This window comes from Sphaerodactylus townsendi, linkage group LG15, assembly GCF_021028975.2.
Source record: "Sphaerodactylus townsendi isolate TG3544 linkage group LG15, MPM_Stown_v2.3, whole genome shotgun sequence".
NCBI classification, from domain to species: Eukaryota; Metazoa; Chordata; class Lepidosauria; order Squamata; family Sphaerodactylidae; genus Sphaerodactylus; species Sphaerodactylus townsendi.
In genome coordinates, this window is record NC_059439.1 from 21897489 (window position 1) to 21920175 (window position 22687).

General features: G+C 45.5%; 1 protein-coding gene across 1 annotated transcript; it reads left to right on the top strand.

Moving 5' to 3' along the window:
• Positions 1-1762: 1762 nt before the first annotated feature.
• On the top strand, positions 1763-21957 carry LOC125445071 (serine/threonine-protein kinase SBK2-like). Its single transcript, XM_048517901.1, has 4 exons — positions 1763-1884; positions 17476-17650; positions 19614-19816; positions 20834-21957. Exons 2-4 carry the CDS (start codon positions 17485-17487, stop codon positions 21389-21391), a joined length of 927 nt encoding a protein of 308 aa, XP_048373858.1. The 5' UTR covers positions 1763-1884; positions 17476-17484; the 3' UTR covers positions 21392-21957.
• The last annotated feature ends 730 nt before the right edge of the window (positions 21958-22687 follow it).

The following is a 22687-nucleotide window of genomic DNA, read 5'->3' on the forward strand; positions in this document are numbered from 1 at the left end:
AAGTCTTTGACAAGACAAAAAGTGGAGCCTCTACGAATGTACAGATTATGTTTCCATTGCCTCCAAGAAACCACAAACAGCCCTGGAATGTGATGGGTGGAGGGATGGGTGGAGGAAGGGGAAAGTGAGGATGGGGTATGAGTCTGAAATGGTGTGCATCGAGGAATGCTGCTGTAAATTTCGTTGTGCGTGCGCAATGACCATAAATGCTTATGCTTATGGAACAGAGGCAAAGGTTCAGAAGTCATGGTGCATAGAATATTTAATTTTGGAAATTAACCATTTTAATGTACTATCTGTGCAATCTTAAGAACACTTTCATGGGAGTAAGCCCTGTTGAATAGTCGCATTCCGAGTAGCCCTGTTTAAGATTCCTCAATGTATTCCCAGGGAAGCGTTCTTAGGCATGCACCATAAATTTATCAAATTGGGTTTGTTCCAAACTTCTGCCGAATGGTTTTCATTTTTCCCTATTGTCGTGCTTTTCAAAAATGGTACATCATCCATCTTGAATTTAATGCAAACCACTTTCTTGGGATAGCTCCATAGTCTAGTGTTTCAAGAGAGCAGCAGATTCTTCTCATGAATTCCCTCTGCGCAAGTCACAGTTTATATAAATTGTTCCCATGTGCCCCAAACTCAGTTGTCTTTCATGCCCCAAAGTTCCAGCTGCTTCTTCCCCTCCCCTTCAGTAAAGAAGACGATCAATCTCCTCAGAGAAGTATTCGCTCTCTTGGGTTCTGGCCCCTCTCTCATCTGGTTTGCACTTATTGTAGTTGTGAGGTAAGATATAAAATGTTTGTCCCCACTCTATTGAGGTAAGTTGTGAGGTAAGATATAAAAGGTTTGTCCCCACTCTATTGAGGTAAGTTGTGAGGTAAGATATAAAAGGTTTGTCCCCACTCTATTGAGGTAAGTTGTGAGGTAAGATACAAAAGGTTTGTCCCCACTCTACTGAGGTGGCCAGCTCTCAATAGACAACAGGCTGTTCCAGCTCTCAGCAGACCGTCTGGCGGGCTACCTGGTGCTTGTCAACTGGCATTAATAGTGTTGAAATGAAGAGGGGCTATCAAGGGATAAATATATATAGAAGAAGAAGAGTTTGGATTTATATCCCCCCTTTCTCCCCTGCAGGAGACTCAAAGGGGCTGACAATCTCCTTGCCCTTCCCCCCTCACAACAAACACCCTGTGAGGTAGGTGGGGCTGAGAGAGCTCCGAGAAGCTGTGACTAGCCCAAGGTCACCCAGCTGGCGTGTGTGGGAGTGCACAGATTAACCTGAATTCCCCAGATAAGCCTCCACAGCTCAGGCGGCAGAGCTGGGAATCAAACCCGGTTCTTCCAGATTAGATACATGAGCTCTTAACCTCCTACGCCACTGCTGCTCCCTACACAGAGATATATTTTTTTCTTAATTGACTTCTCCCCCCTTCCCTTGTAATGAAAATACATGGACACAGGATGTCACTCTATCACAAATGCAGCATGAAGGATTATGGGACATGGCAGAGGACCATAGAAAAGAGGCAAAAGGCCTTCGAGGCTTCAGGAACAGGAGTCCAAACGCTGTTGGTTCAGGAATCCTGGCAGATGCCACAGTCCGGCCTGAATGCTATCGGGCGGAGCAGCCTGCCTTGTAGATTCACTCTTTCATCTGAACTGAAGAGATAGATGACAATCGCTCCTTTGCGCTCCCCCGCCTCTGTTCAGGCTTGAGCTCTATGGGGCGTGTGGCACAGGAGAAGAGGCGGAGCGTCACGCTTAGCCTGGTAATGCCTGGCAGGCACCCCAGCTGCACTCCACACGGTCACACCAGACAGCAGCAGAAGGAAGAGAGAGGAACTGGGCACCCCAGAGGTCCTTCAGGAGTGCAGTGGGAAGTGGGTAAGTACCAGGTAGTTTGTGGGGCCGTGGTAACAGTGGAGAACCTGGCCTGGAGGTCACCTTTCTTACCTGAGCTATGGAGGGTGAACTCCCGGCAGGTCTGGTTGCATATAAACAATTAGATTGTTGCCTGCAAATTTTATCCGGTGCAATACGGAAGGTTGCAAAGGTATATCGGATATGGGTGGGGGGGGGAGTTGAATCATGGCTGCGCAGCAGGAGAGAGAGAGAAAAAATATAATACCTACACAGAGCATTCAGCACGCAGTGTTCGTTCTAAGCAGCGTCTGGTTTTTATCTGGGGACTTGATATATGGGGATTACAGCACAGCGGCCGAAGCGGGCAGGGGCAGGCAGGTGTGGAGAACCAGTCAAAGATGAAAGAGTTCCAGCATAACATTTTTCACTCAGGTTGATCACCACACTGCCATATTTCTTTCTCCCAGCTTCCTCAGTGATGTTTATAAGGACCAAATGCACGGAGCGACATGATGCCATTGACCCACAAAGTTCACTGCCTTGGATCACGTAACTGGCTGTTAGCGGTGTGGTGAAACACAGAGCACAGTGATGCTGTGTTGTGCATTGTGTTATATTACATGTTCTCAGGAAAAGCAGGAACAGGGAGGGTCAGCAACTCCATTTTTTTTCTTGGAATATCTAGTTGCAACCTAAGTTTACTGGCAAAAGATCATGTCTATTTGAGCAAAACAGTACCGCAATCAAGGTTCACTCTGAATTTTTTTACAAAATAATATTTGGTATTAATTTTCTCAAATATAGTTTTAAAACAGATAAGAAAGTATAGAAAGAAAGAAAAGGAAAACACGGTTACCCATAAACTATATGTATATTAGCTCCAACACTAATATCGTTCAGAGAGAACATTACACAGTTTTAAAATTCGTTACCTTCCCTCACACTAAATGCTGATCTGTATTCTTCTAATGCTGATCTGTATTCTTCAGATCTCTGATATCCAGTGAGAACAGTATATAAACATAGAAAACCTCAAAATGAACCTGTAGATAAGTGGTGGTTGTGAGTTTTCAGGGCTGTGTGGCTGTGGTCTGGTAGGTCTTTCCGGGCCATACAGCCCAGAAAACTCACAACAACCAGTTGAATCCGGCCATGAAAGCCTTCAACACTACAGATAAGTGTTCGTATTTTTTTGCCACTTTTTTGTCCTTCACATGTCAAATAATATGTATACATATTTCCAATTAAATGCAAATTTCTTCATCATTGTTCACCTTAACAAAAAAGGCCAGCTAAATATTAGTTCAGCGACAAACTCAGATTTTATTTTTTGACTTGAAAAACTGTTCTAAGGAGGAGGCCTTTGTGATATCACAAATGACAACCAGTCAGTGCTGGGCGCAGCTGGCTCTTGCTGGAAATAACGGAACGGGTTGCTCTTAGGTCAGCCCTATGGGGAGACTGTAGGTTTGACCCTATGAAGATGAGCCAGGCTATTATGTAAGTTTGTACACACTCAAATGTGAACATATGATGCCACTTAATTGGTCCATCTAGACCAGTGGTGGCGAACCTATGGCACGGGTGCCAGAGGTGGCACTCAGAGCCCTCTCTGTGGGCACGTGTGCACAGAGTTCATCTCTTGGGGGGTGGAAAATCCCCACCCCACACACACACCTAGCTGGCCTGGGCCGCTGGGCATGATGTGTAGGTAACACTGTTAAGTGCTGTTAAACCCCACGGATTTTCATGGGAAGAACTAAAGCACAATCCTTTACCTGAGAGTAAGCTCAGTTGCTGGCAATGGGACTTGCTTCTAAACCCTCCTAGGGTCGTGATTCACCCATTCAAAGCATTGCACGGTTGCTTCAAAGCAAAGCCACCGACTACCACCAAGCTTACTCCCGAGTAACGTGCGCCTTGGAGCCAACCGTTTTTTCTAAACAAAAACCTCAGTGTTCAGGTTAAATTGCCGTGTTGGCGCTTTGCGATAAATAAGTGGGTTTTGGGTTGCAGTTTGGGCACTCGGCCTCGAAAAGGTTCACCGTCACTAATCTAGACCACTGTTATTTACTCTGCATCTGTCTGTCACAAGATCCTAACGGTGGCATAAATAATTCTCCCTTGAGCTGGTGTTATCCTCTAGGAGAAAGTGATTGGCCTGAGGTTATCCAGTGAGCCTCGTGGCTGAGCGATTCCAACCCATCTCTCTGGATCCTGCTGCAACACGTTCGCTGCTGGACCATGCTTATTCTCACTGACTGGTGGCAGGTCTCCTGAAACTCCAAAATGTCACAAAGTCATAGTTGGCCCAGCAATCTGAGTGGAGGCATCACACGGACTGCCTTTTGCCTTTTGCCTGCCAACCATGCATTCTGTCATTGAGTTGTGGTCCTCCCCCAGTTTAAAAAACAGAGTCCATTTAGGGATGTCCTTAAAAGAAGGTCTGTTTCCCCCTGGAGTCCTCCATGAACAGAATGTGGTGGCTTGCAACCATGTAAAAACAGCGGGCGATTTTATGTTGGTGTAACAAGAAGAAGCAAAAAAGTTGCCTCGGGAGTTCCATGAAGAGGGCGGCCACTCACCCCTGAGTTTCCGACCCTTGCCCATGTCAAGGCGTGCATGCCATCCTTAACGTCGTGGTATCCTGTATGCGCACACTGGCATCCCTAACACCCCGGCCTAAGTGTATCATCAAAAGGCACCATTAAGAAGAGTGCCTGGGATGCTGCGTGGTGAGGGGGCTTAAGGTAAGTGGGGAAAGGCCCGTTGATATTTTTGTATGCATTATTTATTAATTAAAACTTTTGTATCTTACCTTTCACTAAGGTGAAATACATAATTTTAAAAAAAGCATATAACAATAAAACTTAAATTCCCACCCACCCTCAGCAACTTTATAAAGTCCCGTAAAAAACCTGCAACCTGTGATCCATTGGCACTGGCACAGTGAGAATGTGAGTCAAAGTATCATACTGTGTGGGGCTGCATGACATTTATCATTACTCCCCTACAAATGCAACGGCAACTCTGCCTATAGTAACTCACCCAACACATAGTAAAGACTGAAATACTCTAGAACAAGCAAAGCCATCCAGAGCCTTAAGGGCTAGAATCTTGCTTTTAAAAAGCTGGCTAAATTATTCAGGATGCTAAGCTTTTCACACAATATAGATTATTTCTATGCTTAGGAGGTACATTTTTTGTGAGGTACATTTCACACCACTCAATTATCAGGGTAGATACAATCTACAATGGTGTGTGGTGTAGTGGTTAAGAGCAGGTGGACTGTAATCTGGAGAACTGGGTTTGATTCCCCACTCTTCCACTTGAGTGGCAGATTCTAATCTGGTGAACCAGATTTGTTTCTCCACTCCTACACATGAAGCCTGCTGGGTGATCTTAGGCTAGTCACAGTTTGTTCAGAGCTCTCTCAGCCCCACCCATCTCACAAGGTGTCTGCTATGAGGAGATGAAGGGAAAAGAAGTTTGTAAGCCCCGTTAAGTCTCCTTACAGAAGAAAAAAAAGGGGGGATATAAATTCAAATCCTTCTTCGTATATATGATCCAAATTAATTAGGTGACCAAGCAACAAGTTGCTCTCCTGAGTGACTAATTTTTTGGAAATTTTAGGTATACGGGAGGGGTGGGACCAAATGTAATAAATGAACCATTCGTGATTCTTGAATCCTATGGGGAAAGCAGAAGATAGTTCTGTCTGAAATGCCACTTCACCTAGTCCATCTTCCCATTCCATTCCTACCTTGGGTTCTAAGCTGTTTGAGAGAAAGCCACATACATAATTATTTTAAATAAATACATATCAAAATTAGCTTGTTAATCTAAACCAGTCACCTTCCTGACATGAACTGATGGAGTGAAACACTAAACGCGAGAAGAATGATGGATTTGCCACAAAAAGCGCTTAATGACGTGCAGAGTGGCTAGGTGATAGGGTTGCTACTTGCCAGCAATACATGGACAAGCCCCTTTTCCCACCCCCTCACAGTATTCTGAGAAATGGGGCAAAGAAAGGCAGGGAAAACAGTGTTGTATGATACAGTAACATCAACTCTAGCTAGGTGAAGACCAGAAAATGATGTTACCACACTGGACAGTGCTCTAGGATTTTTCCTGGTCTCTATGATTTTTGCCACAGAGATTGGGGGACTTTTTTTTTAGAGAAGCACAGCATAGCATGGCAATGAACTTCTGGGAGTGATGTCATCATGCATGGGATGCTCCCTCTCTCTCGGCTCCGCCTCTCCTAGGAGCTCCCATGGGTTGCCAGTGCAGGGCCTATAAAACGTGAATTGGCATTCCATGTCAGAAGGAAACCACAGGGATTATTTCCTCGACAGATCCTTCCATCAGAGAAGCTGTTACTTGTTGGCTGTGGCCTTGTATAACCCAGAGCTCAGTTCTCTGTCCAGGAGACACTCTTATTGCTGCGGAGGGGCATTCTTGCTATGAAAGAGCTGTCGCTAATGAGGATTAGGTCTCTTCCCCCTCCTTGATGTTTGTTCCCAGTCCATCTGTAGGCCTCGCATGCCCTTTGCCCCTCCGGTGTCAAGAGGCAAATGACCTGTTTATCTAGAGTGGCCTTAGAAGGCCTGGTCTATCTGGCAAAGGGGCTGCCAATATTCCAAGAACTTTCCAAGACAGGGAACAATGTTTTTGGAAAAAGCACCAGCTCCCTTCTAGAACGGCAAAAATAGATGGACTTCAGGTGAGAACCAGTCTGTGTGTGAAGCAGGAGACCCCACGACTTCCCACTTTTTCAAATTATTTTTATTTATTTATTTATTTATTCAATTTAATATACTGTCCCATCCCCAGAGGGCTCTGGGCGGTGTTCAATATAAAACGGTATACATAAAATCATTAAAATATAGTTATCATATAATTTAAAACAGGGAATATTTCTTAACTTAGGCATCCCATGAAAGTCAGTGCTTAGCAGTGTGTGTGTGTGTGGGGGGGGGGTGTCTCATCACACTGAACATACATTCCCTTCAGGTTTGATTCTTGGTTGTGCACACTCTTCCTCTTCTTCGGCACTTTCCCCATCTTCACATCAGAGAATTCCCACAGTTTCTAAAAAAAACTGGGCAAGTGTGGCTTTTCCTGTTCCTTGGCAAGAAAGATGAAGGAGGTCAGCATGTGATTAGCTTTCTCTCCGTTTTCTTGCTCCTTCCTGCCATCTCCAGCCACAGCAGTTTCTCCAACTTTTGGGACAGAAGGATAGGAAGGGCTTTCTCCCCCACCCCTCACTTGTTGAAGTGATACATCTAGTGAAATTGACAAGAAATTGACATGATCTAGCAAAGTAGTGCTAGACCAAAGATGGCAGAAACAAGGAAGGAAGGAAGGAAGGAAGGAAGGAAGGAAGGAAGGAAGGAAGGAAGGAAGGAAGGGAGGAAGGAAGGAAGGAAGGAAGGAAGGAAGGAAGGAAGGAAGGAAGGAAGGGAGGAAGGAAGGAAGGAAGAAAGAAAGAAAGGAAGAAAGGAAGAAAGGAAGGAAGGAAGAAAGAAAGAAAGAAAGAAAGAAAGAAAGAAAGAAAGAAAGAAAGAAAGAAAGAAAGAAAGAAAGAAAGAAAGAAAGAAAGAAAGAAAGAAAGAAAGAAAGAAAGAAAGAAAGAAAGAAAGAAAGAAAGAAAGAAAGAAGCAGGCAACCTCCCCAAGTGAAGATTACACAGAAACAACAAGGAGGTGGTGGGAAGGCAGGCAAAATGGCAGCTCAGCTAGGGACATTTTGCAGAAGGAGAATCCCAGTGCAAACAAAAAACTGCAGAAACCCCCCACTGCAAAGCAAACAGCCAAGGGTTTATAGTGCATGCGGAAGTGGCTGTAATCTCCCTGCCCCATCATGCCTGATGCAAACCCATTGGATCTGAGCAGGACAAACTGCGGAGATTTACCCAGTTGTCTCAGCAGTCACCTCCCCTTCCACTCATTCCCTTTGCCCTGCTTTGCGTGCAAGGATTGTCCTCAGATTGGGTTCCTTGCAGGCACATACGATCGATCACAGCAAGTGGCGTGCAACAGCAGGCCGGTATAGGAAGGGCAAACATTTCTGGCTTTGCTTGTAACAGGAGAATATTCTAAGAAGCCCCGGTAGGGTCTCTGGTGCCCTTTAGTAATGGGTATGGCATCAGTGAAAGAAAGGAGATATTGCCTTTTAAGGAGGAAGATTTGAACATATAAGAAAGAATTCTAGTAAGTTTCAGGTACCACATCATACATTTTCTGTTCTGCTGGCACCTTCATTAGTACAAAGACTCATAGACAGCCACTGATATTGTGCAAATCAAATCAGAAATGTTTAATGGCATTTAAAAAACAAATGCAGGTCCAATAGGTACTCATTACACATAATAATGATACCAGTATCTAAAATATACATAACAGTGCCTACTCTGAAAGGCATTGTTTGAAAGGCTAATCCTCATTTTTCTGTTCCTCTTTCTAGTTCAGGCTATTCTATTTCAGATTTTTTCTATCAGTCCTGTGGCCAGAAAAAGTACCACTGAGACTGTTAGTATCTCATTCCGGTCAGTCCGGAAAAGATTGGATAAGTGGTCTATCTGATCTTTCCTTTCCTTTGGTAATTAAATGCCCCATTATGTGGTAATGGATTTCTTTGTGAAGTGTAGTTTAAGATGAAATGCAATCTTGTATCTGGTGTGTCAGTGTGATAAGGGAATAGCCTCCCTCAAGGCGATTCTACACGATGACGGAAGTAAAAATAGGTTCAACCCTATGCCCCTGGAGAAGGGTACTCAACCTAGGTTAGCCATTGTTGTTCCCCACTGCAACCAGCTTGATCCCATTCTGAGGGCGGAATCATCGTGTGCCTCTTCACCGCTCCATTCTGGAAAATTGGACATACTGTTCTACAGCCATGTTCCGCCTATATCCTCACAAGATCGCTATAAAAAAAAAAAAACTGCCACAGAAATGGAGGGATGAATGGTATATTTTTTTTTGATTAATAGCCGTAACGCATGCCCCAAACACCAGATGTGATTGGCTTCGAATGGGGGACTCCTGGCACCAGAGATTCCTCACTTTAGTGGAATCGAGCTGAGTTCGAGCGTGGTTCCCTGAAAAAGTAGTAGTTCCCAACTGGAGTCGGAAATTTGACACGGGGCGAAGCTGGTACAAACCATCACAGATCCCAGAGGTGCTGTTGTAAAGGAGCACTTAGGTCGAATCTAGCTTTGAACTTTAGGTTGCATAACGCTAGGCGCGGAATTGACCCCAGAATGGAGTGTGTCCGAATCTGCCTATTGGAATGAATGTGCCACTGGAAGAGGATCCCTCTCTACAACTGAAGGTATTAGTTCTCCCTCTATAGCTACACAGCCCTGAACTTCTGCCACTGCTTAGTAGGACAGCATGGGGAAAATGTGTTGAAAAGTACTGTTACTTAAATGGCATGAAACACTTTTGGGGCAAACTCAGAAATGACATCACTGCGACAAAGTAACATGATGAATCTTAGAATGTCATGCTGATACAGTGACATCACTTCTGGGTTCACCCTGGAAATAATATTGCACTGACAGCGCTATGTCACTTCCCACTCCACCCCCACCCCCATTTTCCATTGGGGCCAGCCATTAGCTGACAACCCTATGGCGAACATGCTTGTAAAATCCAAGTTGATGACTCCATTGTCCCATTTTTACAGGGGGAAAATGTGTGTGTGAAATTCCTCCCTCTCTCTGGTGACAATCTGGAAAGAAATGATCAGAAGGAATGTTAAATGTGTGTGGAATATTTTGGCTTATGGACAAAGGCCCCTGAGCATATACAAAGTGCTTTTTGCTCACCAACAAATAACTGAAATGAAATCCTGAAGGTCTGAGTTTAAGAGTAAAGTATTTCAGAAATGACTTCTACCCAGATTTGAACTATATCTATATCTGTATCCATATATTTAAAGCATTGATAATTATCTCCATTTCTACACTTGCATCTGTTGCTCAAAGGGTCTTTCTCCAGGAGCTGCTAAGGCATGTGAAAGGAAAAGGCAAGGCTGGGTGGATCTAGCTGGTTCATGCCCTTTCCCTCTGCCTCCAGAAGCTTGGAAATGGATCTCTAGCAGCATTAGGAGTGTGTCAATCCCATTTAGGCCCAAATCCCCATGAACTTTCCTAGCATGTAAGAGAGGACGCTTGGCAAGGAATCAGAGAGCAGGCACTCCAGCGGCAGCTAAGCGAGAGGGCTGCAGGCGACCGTGTCCGTCTTTAGGGGGGCGCCAGAAATGTAAGATAACATGATGCAGAGTCTGTCTCCAGTGCTCCCACCTGCTGGACTTGGGCGAGAACCAGAGTGCTTCAAAAGTAATCGTGAACTAACCTGTTTTCCATGCTTCCTTTGCGGGTCCAACTAGCTTCTCTAACCAGCACAGTAAACTTCTGCCTGCGGAAGTAGTTAGGCATGTTAGCACAAGCTGTTTTGATTTTACTGTGCATGTATGATGTGGAGAAAGGGGCAGGATTCAGGAGATGAAAGATTGTGGCAGAGATAACAAAGATCTCTGACTTGGATCCTGTGAATTAGTTCCGCGTGAGCTGCGTAACCTCTGCCATGGAGTGCTTTTCTGCTTGTGCTCATGCAAGGGCTTGGTGAAAAACATTGGTCTGGCGCAAATGAAAGTCCTGTTTCAAGAGGAAATGTGCTCCACCACAAAAGCTGTCAGGTGAGCAAGGAACTCATTCATACAATCAAAGGCAGCCTTGCCATAGGACATTCAACCTGCGCATCCTGGTTGTCTGTTGGTGGAAAAGGCTGAAGGACCACACCATCTGCCTGCCATCTGCTACTGGCAGGTAAGAATTGCAGCAAGGACGTTCACTGTTTTCTCCAGGGATAGCTGGGCTTGTCTCTGAGCATGCCCAAAGTGTTTTTCAATGCTCATAGCTGCTGCCAAAGACAGACTTGAGGCTATAGCTTTGAACAGGATCAGCTGGCTGCGTAGTGGTTAATAGAGACCTGACTATATACTCGAAACTTTTTTTAGTGGAAAATGACATCAGCCACCCCGGTATGCCTCTTATTTGATTATTTACATTCCCGTGAGAACAAAACCACAGCACCATTTTTTTTTTACCTCCTTCACTTTGTAGTCTCCTGTTCTGGCAACTGACCAGGAAGATGAGATTGTGTCATGGATATTAAAACTCGAACTGCTTGCGAGTCTAGGATTACTTCCTACAAGCACAGCCAGTGTAAAATGAATGACTCTGCTGAGCAAGGGACACCTATTAAGCTACCCAACTGACATCATGCAACTCAATCCTCATAGACCATTTTACTGCAAAAGCTAAAAGGTGACCGGTGTGGTGCAGTGGCAGGTCTGAATGTGCTGCGCATTGAATTCAAAGAATAAGTCATGATGCTACGATCTGACTCTGAGGACGTCTTACGTCTCGGTCCATATCTGTTCAGTCCCTGTGCTCACCACGTCCACTTTAGTTCAGAGTCAGCGTGATGTATTGGTTAAGAGTGGAGGACTCTAATTTGCAGTCAGGAGAACCGATTCCTCCACTCCCTCACATGAGCCAGTGGTGGGATCCAAAAATTTTAGTAACAGGTTCCCATGGGGTTGGGATTCAACAGTGGCGTAGCGCCAATGGGGCTGGGGACTGGGCAGGGTACCTGGGGGGGGCGTGGCCGGGCATTCGAGGAGGCCGAGGGCATTCCCTGGCGGGGGCGGGGCTGGTGGCAAGGTGCAGCAGCTGTACCGGTCTTTGGGCCGGAAACTTGAATGCACACAGGCGCAGGCTGCCACGCACCTCCTGCTAGACTGCTTCAAGTTCCTACTGGCTACGCTGAGGAGCAGGAGGGTAACTAAGACCATAAACTGCTGAGAGGGAGCAGGAGGGCGCACTAAGACAAAAATCATGTGGCAAAATCACCAATTAGTAACCCCCTCTTGGCACACACAAATAATTAGTAACCTACTCTCGGGAACCTGTGAAAACCTGCTGGATCCCACCTCTGACTCTAGCCTGTTTCCCCCTCTGTTGCACATGAAACCTGCTGGATGACCTTAGGCCAGTCACAGTTCTCTCAGAACTCTCTCGGCCCCATCTACCTCAGAAGGTGCCTGTTGTGTGGAGAGGAAGGGAAGGAGTTTAGGCCGCTTTGAGACTCCTTACGGTTGAGACAAGCAGGGACAAACTCTTCTCTTCTTCTAGTTGCACAAATGGATCTGGATTTGAGATAATTTTTCCTGTCTTTCCTCTTCAAAAGATGCTAAGAGGGTTGCTGACGAAAAGCACTTTGAAACTGGGGTTTACCAATTTGCAATCCACTGAGAGGAGCACAACTCAAAACCCTTTCCGCACCTGCAGAATAATGCACTTTCCATCCACTTTCAATGCACTTTGAAGCTGGATTTTACTGTGCCGGGTAGCAAAATCCATTTTCAAACAATTCTGAAAGTGGATTGAATGTGCGTTATTCTGCATGTGCGGCGGGGGCCTCAGATGTGAGAAACTGAATGCAGAGTGACATCAGGTTTCTGCTTTGTACCACGCCCAACCAGTCCAGAGCTTGTGACAGTGCAAAGAGCGGAGCAGGATTTGTCCCGAACTACTGTTTAGGACCTGAGTATACAAGGGAGCCTCTAAAAACCATAATCATCATCATTCTAAAAATACTGAATTGCCCTTGTTTTGTTGGAATGCTAAGAGGCCTCTTAAACTTGGCATAGTTTAGGGCTTTAGTGTGTCTTAATCTGGCCTTGGCAAAGAGGGTGCTGGGAATGTTGTGCTCCTCTGTTTCAAGGTCATTGAGAGGTTTCCTGGGTATTCGGACACCCTGGGGAGCTGCGGGGAGGCGAAGAAGGGCTCAGACAAGGTTTCAGCCGAGGGGGCCTCTGCAGCTATAGGATGGCTCTATTTATTGCTTCGGCCCAAGGGAGACCACATAGTGAGGAGGATGCGTCATCGCTATGCGTTTAGTGGAGTGGGGGCCAAGGCACTCCTTCCCCCTTGCTCTGCAAGTGTGACCCAATTTGTGGTGGAAAGCAGGATCTGTCTGTTTTGGAAATACCTACTCCCAGATTGATCTCTGGCTGCAGATTTACATGAATCCTCATCCTGGTGCAACGAACGCAGGAGACGTTTTTGGTTTCCATACCTGCAAAATTTGCAAGCAAGGTTTAGGACTGGAGAGGCAGGGCAGAGGTGAAGCAGAATCACATTGCAACGTGCCTGATCTGTGCAAGAGAGGGGGACCCGGAAAAGGTGGTGCGACTGTGAGCGAGCATGCACGGCTGAGGTCCCATTGGATGACGTGAGCCGGCGATGTGAGCACATTCGTGGATAAGTGTTTAAGGACCCTCTTGGAACTGTGTGTATCTCCCATTTTTTTTGGCTCTTTCAGCTTCCTAGCTTACTGCATGCCAAACAGTAGCAGAGTGAAAGAGAGCCTCGGCTGAAACGTGGTTCTCGTTTTGCACATTATGCATGCATCTTGGCTTCATGCAGAGACTCCGTGCATGAAAATAAAGTAACAGGCTCCGTGGCTCTTTTGCACATCTTGCCTATTATCCATCTGAGCAGTCAGCTCTTGCTATGTTCTTGCAAGCGTGGCTCATGTGAACCACAAGATCACCCCCTTTATTTAAAAAGATTCAAGCCCAGTAGCATCTCAGAGACCAATAAGATTGCAGAGCGGGGGAGGGGGGGTGGCATAAGATTTTAAGTCAAAGGTCCCTTCATCACAGCTTTGACTCTCAAAGGCTCATTACCACCACCACCCTCAACAAAAAATCTTGTCGGTATCTAAAATGAGTTGGAAGTGGGTTCAGGAACGTTGGATGATGGGTCCCCCTAGTATGCTGCTGCTATGAAGATGTGAAGTAAAGAGGGAAAAGGGTGTATGGTATAGTGAGAGAACTTCATGCAGAGGTCCCAGGTTCGATTACTGGCATTTCTGCTCAGAGGACCTCAGATTCTGATATTATTATTATTATTATTATTATTATTATTATTATTATTATTGTTGTTGTTGTTGTTGTTGTTGTTGTTGTTGTTGTTGTTATTTATTTGTTAAGTTGCAGCAGTTGTTGTTTGTTGTTTTATTTTAATATAAGCCCCATCCCAGAGTTGGCTTCTAGGTGTACAACATAAAACCATAAAATCATTATAATGTAGATTCCATAAATACAGTTAAAACAGCAATTACTTCCTAGGATAGGCATCCCACGGAGACCTTATTTAACTTAAACTTAACTTAATCCTCCTAAAAAAGGAGGAGGGGGGAGACAATGGGTCTTGATGCAGGCTATGAAAGCAGGGGTTGGGGGATGGAGTGGAGAGGCCACACTTAAAGCAGCTAGCCTCTCCCAAAGGCCCAGATTGGAACAACTCAATCTTACAGGCCCTCTTGGAAATCGCCATAGGAGTCCATGGGAGGGCCCGGACAGCTGGAGGGAGAGTGTTCCACCAGGCAGGGGCCAGAGCCGTAAAGGCCCTGGCCCGAGTGGAGGCCAGCCGCATCATTGAGATTTTGCTCTCTCTTCCTATCTTGTCTTTTTGTCCTGTTTGGCTTCTGAGCAATGCAGAGTGGCCTATATGGACCTTCCTTTTTTCCATGTTATTCCCACAAGAACCCTGTGGGGTAGGTTAGGTTAAGGAGAGAGTCAAATGGACATGTGAATCCAGTTCCACCTCTGAATGAATCGGTTTGAATCTACGGACTCCATACCCAACACAAGACATGTCAGCCATGCTGACTGAATGTGGCTGAAGCTAAGTACATTTGGGTCTGCCTGGATGAGAGACCTCTTTATACTCCCGTCATGAAGGAAAGGCACACTGTACACTGAAGAAAGAAATTTAATGTACCAAATAGATTCCAAGATGCCAATACCATCTAACAATAGGATGCCTGCTATTATGATCCGAGCTATGTGTTAAGCGGACAGCTCTTCAGATAGCTAACTAGTCACTTTTTCCACAATGATAATAACATTTTGGAAAGCTATGGATCTCTGAGTTTTGTAACTTCTATAGGTTTCTCCAAGAAAGGTCTAGGAAATATCAAGCGGAGAAAGCAGAGGGCAGAAACAGAAGAGTTTTGTATGGACTAAATTGGTTCCAGGTCATTTCTCTTCGGTTTCCTGTCTTCACAGAAACTCTCCGTGACCTATAAAACACTAAGCATACATCAGGGAAAAGTGGGGAAGGGGGATAACAGCAGACTATATTTCTTGTGGGAGCGAAATGGTGTCTTGTTTTGACTTGGAGACAGCTTCAAAGCAAAGCTAGCTGGAAATATTTCAGCAATTCTATCAGGAAAGGCAGATGCTGACAATACATTTAATGAGGAGAAAGGACTGGCTGTTCGAAAAACTGAAAACTTCTCAAATCGAGCAGAGAGAATACCATATTAGGAAACCAGAAAGGCTGAGAGAACAGATTATAATTGGATTTAAGAAACTCGGTGTTTTTTTTAAATGCTAGGGTAATGGATGAACTGTTTAGAGAGATCAGAGTAATATAAGAGGGAGCAGCAGTGACGTAGGAGGTTAAGAGTTTGTGTATCTAATCTGGAGGAACCGGGTTTGATTCCCAGCTCTGCCGCCTGAGCTGTGGAGGCTTATCTGGGGAATTCAGATTAGCCTGTACACTCCCACACACCATCAGCCTTCTGGGTGACCCAGGCTAGCCAGGGTAGGGAACCTCATGACTCTCCAGAATGTTCCAGAACCCTGTTCCCCATCAGCCTCATCCCAGCATGGCCAATTGGCCATGCTGGTAAAACTGATAGGAATTGTAGTTCCTGAACATCTGAGAGCCGCGAGGTTCCCTACCCCTGAGCTAGTCTAAGCTTCTCAGACTCTCTCAGCCCACCCACCTCACTGGGAGTGTTTGTTGGGAAGGGAAGGGCAAAGGGAGATTGCTTAAGCCCTTTGCCCCCCAGGTCTCCTGCCCAGGAGAGCAGAAAGGGGGATATAAATCCAAACTCCTCCTCCTCCTGCCTTCTTCTTCTTCTTCTTCTTCTTCTTCTTCTTCTTCTTCTTCTTCTTCTTCTTCTTCTTCTTCTTCTTCTTCTTCTTCTTCTTCTTCTTCTTCTTCACTTGTCCTTCTCTTTCTCTAGTTCTTCAATAGGCTCTCAAAAATATGGCTGCATGTGAAAGATGAGACCAGCATGGTCTTGGCGGTTGAGAGGTGTTTGGGCTGGGGCAGAGTTAGGCAGCTTTACCAATTCAAAGCGGCTGGACCCGCTTTCCACAGCCTCGAGATCTACCGGTGGCAGGAAAACGGAGCCAACTCTGGTTTAGCCCCTCCAGCACTCACCTTTCCTTCTAGCACTGGGAGGTGGAGACCTATAGGGAAAGAGCCCTCTAAGCCTGACGGAGTGAGGCAACCATGCCTGCTCCAAAAGTAGGGGGCCAGAGGGATGGCTGGAAACTACAGGGATGGCAAAGGGGAGGGATGAAGAAGAGAAGCTACTCTGGAGGACTGAGTGCCCATGCTTGCCTCTGACCTCCAGGGGTCAGAGGGCAGCATGGAGGCATGTCCCTCAAGCAGCGCTAAGAGAAAAGAAGAGAGGTGAAGTGGAGGGACACAAAAAGCGGCACCCTCACACCAGGAGCCAGCCCTTCTCGGTTGGCCCTCCACTCACCTTTCCCTTCCAGCTTGCCTTCTATGGGAGCTGGGAGGGACACGGCCACACTACCCTCCGACTTCCAGGCCATGCGGAGCCACAGTATAAGGCTGAAAGAGCCGCATGTGGCTCCGGAGCTGCGGGTTGCAGACCCCTGGGCTAGGGCAGGGGTAGGGAACCTTTAACACTCAAAGAGCCATTTGGACCCGTTTTCCACGGGAAAAAAAACACTTGCAGCCGCAAATAATTTTTGACATTTAAAATAAAGATAACACTATATGTGTGTGTGTGTGTATATATATATATATATATATATATATGTATGTATGTATGTATGTATGTATGTATGTATGTATGTATGTGTATATATATATATATATATATATATATATATATATATATATATATAAAAACACGTATTTTGCTTTACTCAGCTATTTAGAGAAGCTTGATGGATGTCTCCAACCGCCTTTGCCAACCGGCCAGGAAGCCCTCGGCCCAGCTCTAATGGGGAAGTGAGAGGAGAAGTCCTCATGTGGCCAGTGGCCCAGCCGACCCGATGGGGAGTTAGTGCATACGCCTGCACTGCCATGAGGGTGGGTGGCAAGGATAGAGACCAGCTGACTCGGCTTGTGGAGCTTCACAGTGCAAAGACAGAGATGCAACATAAGTGACTCTCGAGCCGCAGGTTCCCTACCCCTGGGCTAGGGTCTCTTCCCCATAACAACCAGCACTGTACTAAGCTGAAGAAAATGGTTGTGGAGTTCAGCTGGTGGTCTTCTCGCCAATTCCACATGGTTGCCCTCCAACCCATGTTGCCTGTCTCATGGAACAAGGCCAAAATAAAGCATCTTTAAGATTTTTCATCACAGCAAGGGTTGGGGAAGACTATGGTGTGACCGCAGGGGTGTGCATTCCAAAGACGAGCCTTATTTTCTGTTCCGAAATGTTGGCAGGCATGCTTTTGTATTTCCTGCAGTGTCTGGCTATGGATCTGACCTTGGGAATGGAGGCTCAGGCTCTTCTAGAAGACATGTTGGAGATCACGTCTCAGAACCTGGTGCACATGGAAGTGACTGAACACTACCAGGTCATCAAGGAGCTGGGCAAGGGGAAATATGGCCAGGTGGTACTTGTGACACACAGGAAAAGGGGTAAGGATTAACTGTGTGACTGGGTAATTCTACTCACCCATGGACCTTTTCACACTGATTAGACTAGATTAGATTAATGGAGGGAAACATCTGAAAGGGTTGGTTGATGTTTTGTGTTGTGGTTGTTTTTTTGGAGAAGATGGACACAACTAACCATTAGATTTAATAGCCAGTTCAACCTGCTTTGTTTGCTGCAGGTGGCATCAGGTACAATGGGCCCCTTTTTGAGTGGAAAGGTAGCACGGAGAAGTTGTAAACAACTAAATACAATTAACAGCCACCCACGAGCAGAAGTTAATCTTTTTCGCACATGGTTACAAATTGCCCTACAACATGTCTTTTGCGGTATCCGAAGCAGCTTACTGTTTTCTGTGACAGCATTTACCGGGTTGGTTCATTGAACCACATTTTTCATGGGGTGGGGAGATCAGGCGGCTGGGTGGGAAAAATGAACTGGTTCTGCTCCTGTGGTGTTTGCATGATAGCGGGTTCACTGCGGGATTTTTGAAAAGAATTGCTAAATTGGTGATTTTTGGAAATCCTGGGATGAGGGAAATGTCATGGGACAAACCCAATTTAGGACCGGGAACTGTGTGAACTTCTTAGTTGAGCCGGGATATTTCCAGTGGTGGGATCCAAAAATTTTAGTAACAGGTTCCCATGGTGGTGGGATTCAAACAGTGGCGTAGCACCAATAGGGATGGGTGAAATTTCTTGAACATTAGTGGAGCATTTCGAGAATGAACATTGTGTTCTCATTACTGTAAAAAATAACACTTGAAAAGTTCCCTAATTTCCAGCTGGTATCTTTCTGTCCATAATTTAAACTCATTATAGCAAGCCCTATCATCTACTGCCAACAGAAACAACTGCTTCTCCTCTAATTGACTGCCTGTCAAATACTTAATACTTTCAAATACTTAATTTTGTTTCTAGAAATCAAAAGAAGGATACTTTCCTTAAACAAGGAACTTTACCATATTTCTAAAACATGTTTTTAAAACAGCCCAACAGGAGGAGGAATTATCCCGTTTTCTACCTTTGCTAACCAGCCACATAGGAAACAACAGGACTTTATGATTTTTGGACCTAATGGAATTTCTAACGGAAAAGCAGACCCAATTAGTAACCCCCTCTCGGCACACACAAATAATTAGTAACCCACTCTCGGGAACTGGTGAGAACCTGCTGGATGTCTCTGGATATTGGATATTTTCTGTGGTGGGATCCAAAAAATTTTAGTAACAGGTTCCCATGGTGGTGGGATTCAAACAGTGGCGTAGCACCAATAGGGATGGGTGGGGCACAACGGAGGCGTGGCCGGGCATTCCGGGAGCGGGGCATTAATAATTTCTCTGTTACTGTAAAAAACTCTTACTGTAAAAAAAAAAGTTCCTAATTTCCAGCTGGTATCTTTCTGTCCATAATTTAAACCTACTATAGCAAGCCCCATCATCTACTGCCAACAGAAACAACTGCTTCTCCTCTAATTGACTGCCTGTCAAATACTTAATACTTTCAAATACTTAATTTTGTTTCTAGAAATCAAAAGAAGGATACTTTCCTTAAACAAGGAACTTTACCATATTTCTAAAACATGTTTTTAAAACAGCCCAACAGGGAGAATTATCCCGTTTTCTACCTTTGCTAACCAGCCACATAGGAAACAACAGGACTTTATGATTTTTGGACCTAATGGAATTTCTAACGGAAAAGCAGACCCAATTAGTAACCCCCTCTCGGCACACACAAATAATTAGTAACCCACTCACAGGAACTGGTGAGAACCTGCTGGATCCCACCTCTGGATATTTCCCATGCTCAAGCCGGGATATTTAGACCATGTAGAAACGACATTAGGCTGCATGTGTACCATATTTCAGCTGCTGTCTGCTGTGCAAGGATGTGTCTTGGCATGATGTGGTACTCATGGGTCTTTGTCCCATCCATCTGCCTTCCTCAGGAACCCCCATGGCTCTCAAGCTTCTGCCTAAAGCCAGTACCAAGCTGCAGAACTTCTTGTATGAATACTGCGTGGCCCTCTCACTCTCTGCCCACCCTGCCATCATTGGCATGTTCGGTATTGCTATTGAGTCCAGCCAGCACTATGGCTTTTTGTACGAGGCAGCCCTGCACAGAGATCTCATCTCCATTATCAAGCCAAAGGTAAGACACACAGAGGTTTGCTATGTCAACACTGCAGTCCTAAGGATGATGCAACTGGCCTCCACTCGGGCCAGGACCTTTTCAGCCCTGGCCCCTGCCTGGTGGACACTTCTCCGTTGTCCGGTCCTGTGGGACCTTTTGGTGAATTCCGCGAGGCCTGTAAGACTGAGTTGTTCACCGGGCTTTTGGAGTGTCCAGCTTCGAGAGTGCCCCCTTTATTCTCCGCTCCCAGAGTCTCCCATCAATTCTATGGGACCCACTTTTTGTTTTGCTTCCCCCCTCTGGGAGGGTTTTAATTGGGGTATTGCGGGACGTCATCTTTGTTAATTTTATTGCTGTGTTTTAATCTAATTTTAATGGGGTTGTTTATATGGGTTATTGTACACTGTGTAGAGGAAGTTATGTTGTACACCGCTCAGAACCCTCCGGGGGTAGAGCGGTATAAAAAGCCAATCAATCAATCAATCAATCAATCAATCAATCAATCAATCAATCAATCAATCAATCAATCAATCAATCAATCAATCAATCAATCAATCAATCAATCAATCAATGCCCATTGAATAACAATGGGCTTGGTTTTGAATAGGCCTGCTTAAGACCCTCCCAAAGGATACATCCATACGAGTTTGGATATTGCGCTATCTTTGCACTACAGTAATCATAGACAACTGGATTGTTTTGTCCACGTTAGGAAAACGCAGATGTGAATGGCTTTGGAAGCACAGTTATAGCACACCAGCATCAACTATGCTTAGAAGCAACCTAATTATTCCATAGCAGCTAGCAAGGGAAAGAGCTAGTAGGTCAGAGTTCTGGTTGGGTCTGGATTTGAAGAATCTAAATCCTATTGCATCGTTTATTGGGTGTCCCATCCTGTTGATTGTACTGACTTACTCTGTGTAATCCACTTTGACTTCCAGTGAAAAAGGTGGGCTATAAATAACGTAGAAGTGAAATAAAATAAAGATCACCACGTCGTCGTCGGTAAACAAAATGTCTCTCCTCTCTGACTAGGCTGGCATACCAGAACAAGCAGCCAAACTCTGTGCCAAACAGCTGGTGAGCGCACTGGATTTCATCCACAGCCGGGGCCTTGTGTACCGAGATGTCAAACCTGAGAACATCCTGCTTTTTGACCGCCATTGTCGCTGCATCAAACTGACCGATTTTGGCCTGACACGACCCCAGGGCACCCTCCTGCGTCTCGTGGCTGGGGTCATCCCCTACACCGCACCTGAGCTGAGCCGTGGTACTGGAGAAACCCCAGGCCTGCCCATTGATGCCAGCTTAGATGCTTGGGCATTGGGGGTGCTAATTTTCTGCCTGCTCACTGGTTACTTCCCTTGGGAGAAGACACTCCCTGAAGATTCCTTCTTTGAGGACTTTGTGATCTGGCAAGAATCTGGTCTCGATGAAGACTTGCCGTTCCACTGGCGCCCACTCTCAAACGATGCCATCTCTATGCTGCGGAATCTCCTAGCCTTGGAACCGAAAAAGCGTGGTCCTCTCTGCAGTGTGCTCAGCTATCTCGACCGGCCGTGGCGAGCAGAGGCAGCGGCCAAAGGCCACTAACAACAGCACCATTGTATCAAAACGAATTTGATAGGTGCAAAAAAAAGCATTTTTTTCTATCTTGTATTTGCCTGTGCAAAATCCAAGTAGATGTTTCCTTTTTTTATACATGCAGACAGGAAGCACAAACTGATGACTTAAAATGTCAGTGTGCCTGTGTTTCTCTTCCTGACTTTATAATTTAATAAGGAACAGAAATGATCAGGGACATAATTTTTTTTTGTAAATTAAAAGAAACTTTAAAAATCGGAGAAACTCTTCAGTTTTCAATCTGAAAATTTGGATTCGGATGTTGAAAATATACCTATTTTTTTGAAATTTTACAGAATGTTGGTTAAGTTCCATGAGACAGGACCACGGACTGCAAGGCCTGCCCCAGTTGGCTGTGGTGGGTTTTCTGGGCTTTGTGGCCATGGGCTTGTAGCCTTTGCTCCTACCGTTGTGCCTGTATCTGTGAGACAGATTTCTCTCTATGGCACACTGTGGAATGATGGAGTGGTGGGATGTATGTTTTTGTTCTGAAGGGGCCAAACACAGATGCAAGAGAAAGATTAGGAGCAGCAGTGGCGTAGGAGGTTAAGAGCTCGTGTATCTAATCTGGAGGAACCGGGTTTGATTCCCTGCTCTGCCGCCTGAGCTGTGGAGGCTTATCTGGGGAATTCAGATTAGCCTGTACACTCCCACAAACGCCAGCTGGGTGACCTTGGGCTAGTCACAGCCGAGCTCTCTCAGTCAAGACCTTACACTTTCACAGGGTGTTTGTTGTGGGGAAGGGCAAGGAGGGGGTAAGCCCCTTTGGGTCTCCTGCAGGAGAGAAAGGGGGAGGGGAATCCAAACTCTCTTCTTCTTCTTCTTCTTCTTCTTCTTCTTCTTCTTCTTCTTCTTCTTCTTCTTCTTCTTCTTCTTCTTCTTCTTCTTCTTCTTCTTCTTCTTCGAGCAAAAACTACCAGACCATGGCCACACAGTCCTGAAAACCCACGCAGCCAGTTGCTTTCGGCCATGAAAGCCTTTGGCAATACCTTGCCCCAGTTGATCTCCTTTTTATTAATTATAAAGCACACATAGCAAAATCACTGCTGTGGCATGCATGTCTGGACATATGCCCAGGTGGTCATCTTCTGGCCAACAAGATTCCACAGAGGAATTTGACATTTTCCAGGACTTTTTTTTTTTGGCATGACCTCAATGGCCTAGCCCAGCCGGGTCTCGTCAGATCTTGAACATAAGAACATAAGAACGAGCCTGCTGGATCAGACCAGAGTCCCTCTAGTCCAGCACTCTGCTACTCGCAGTGGC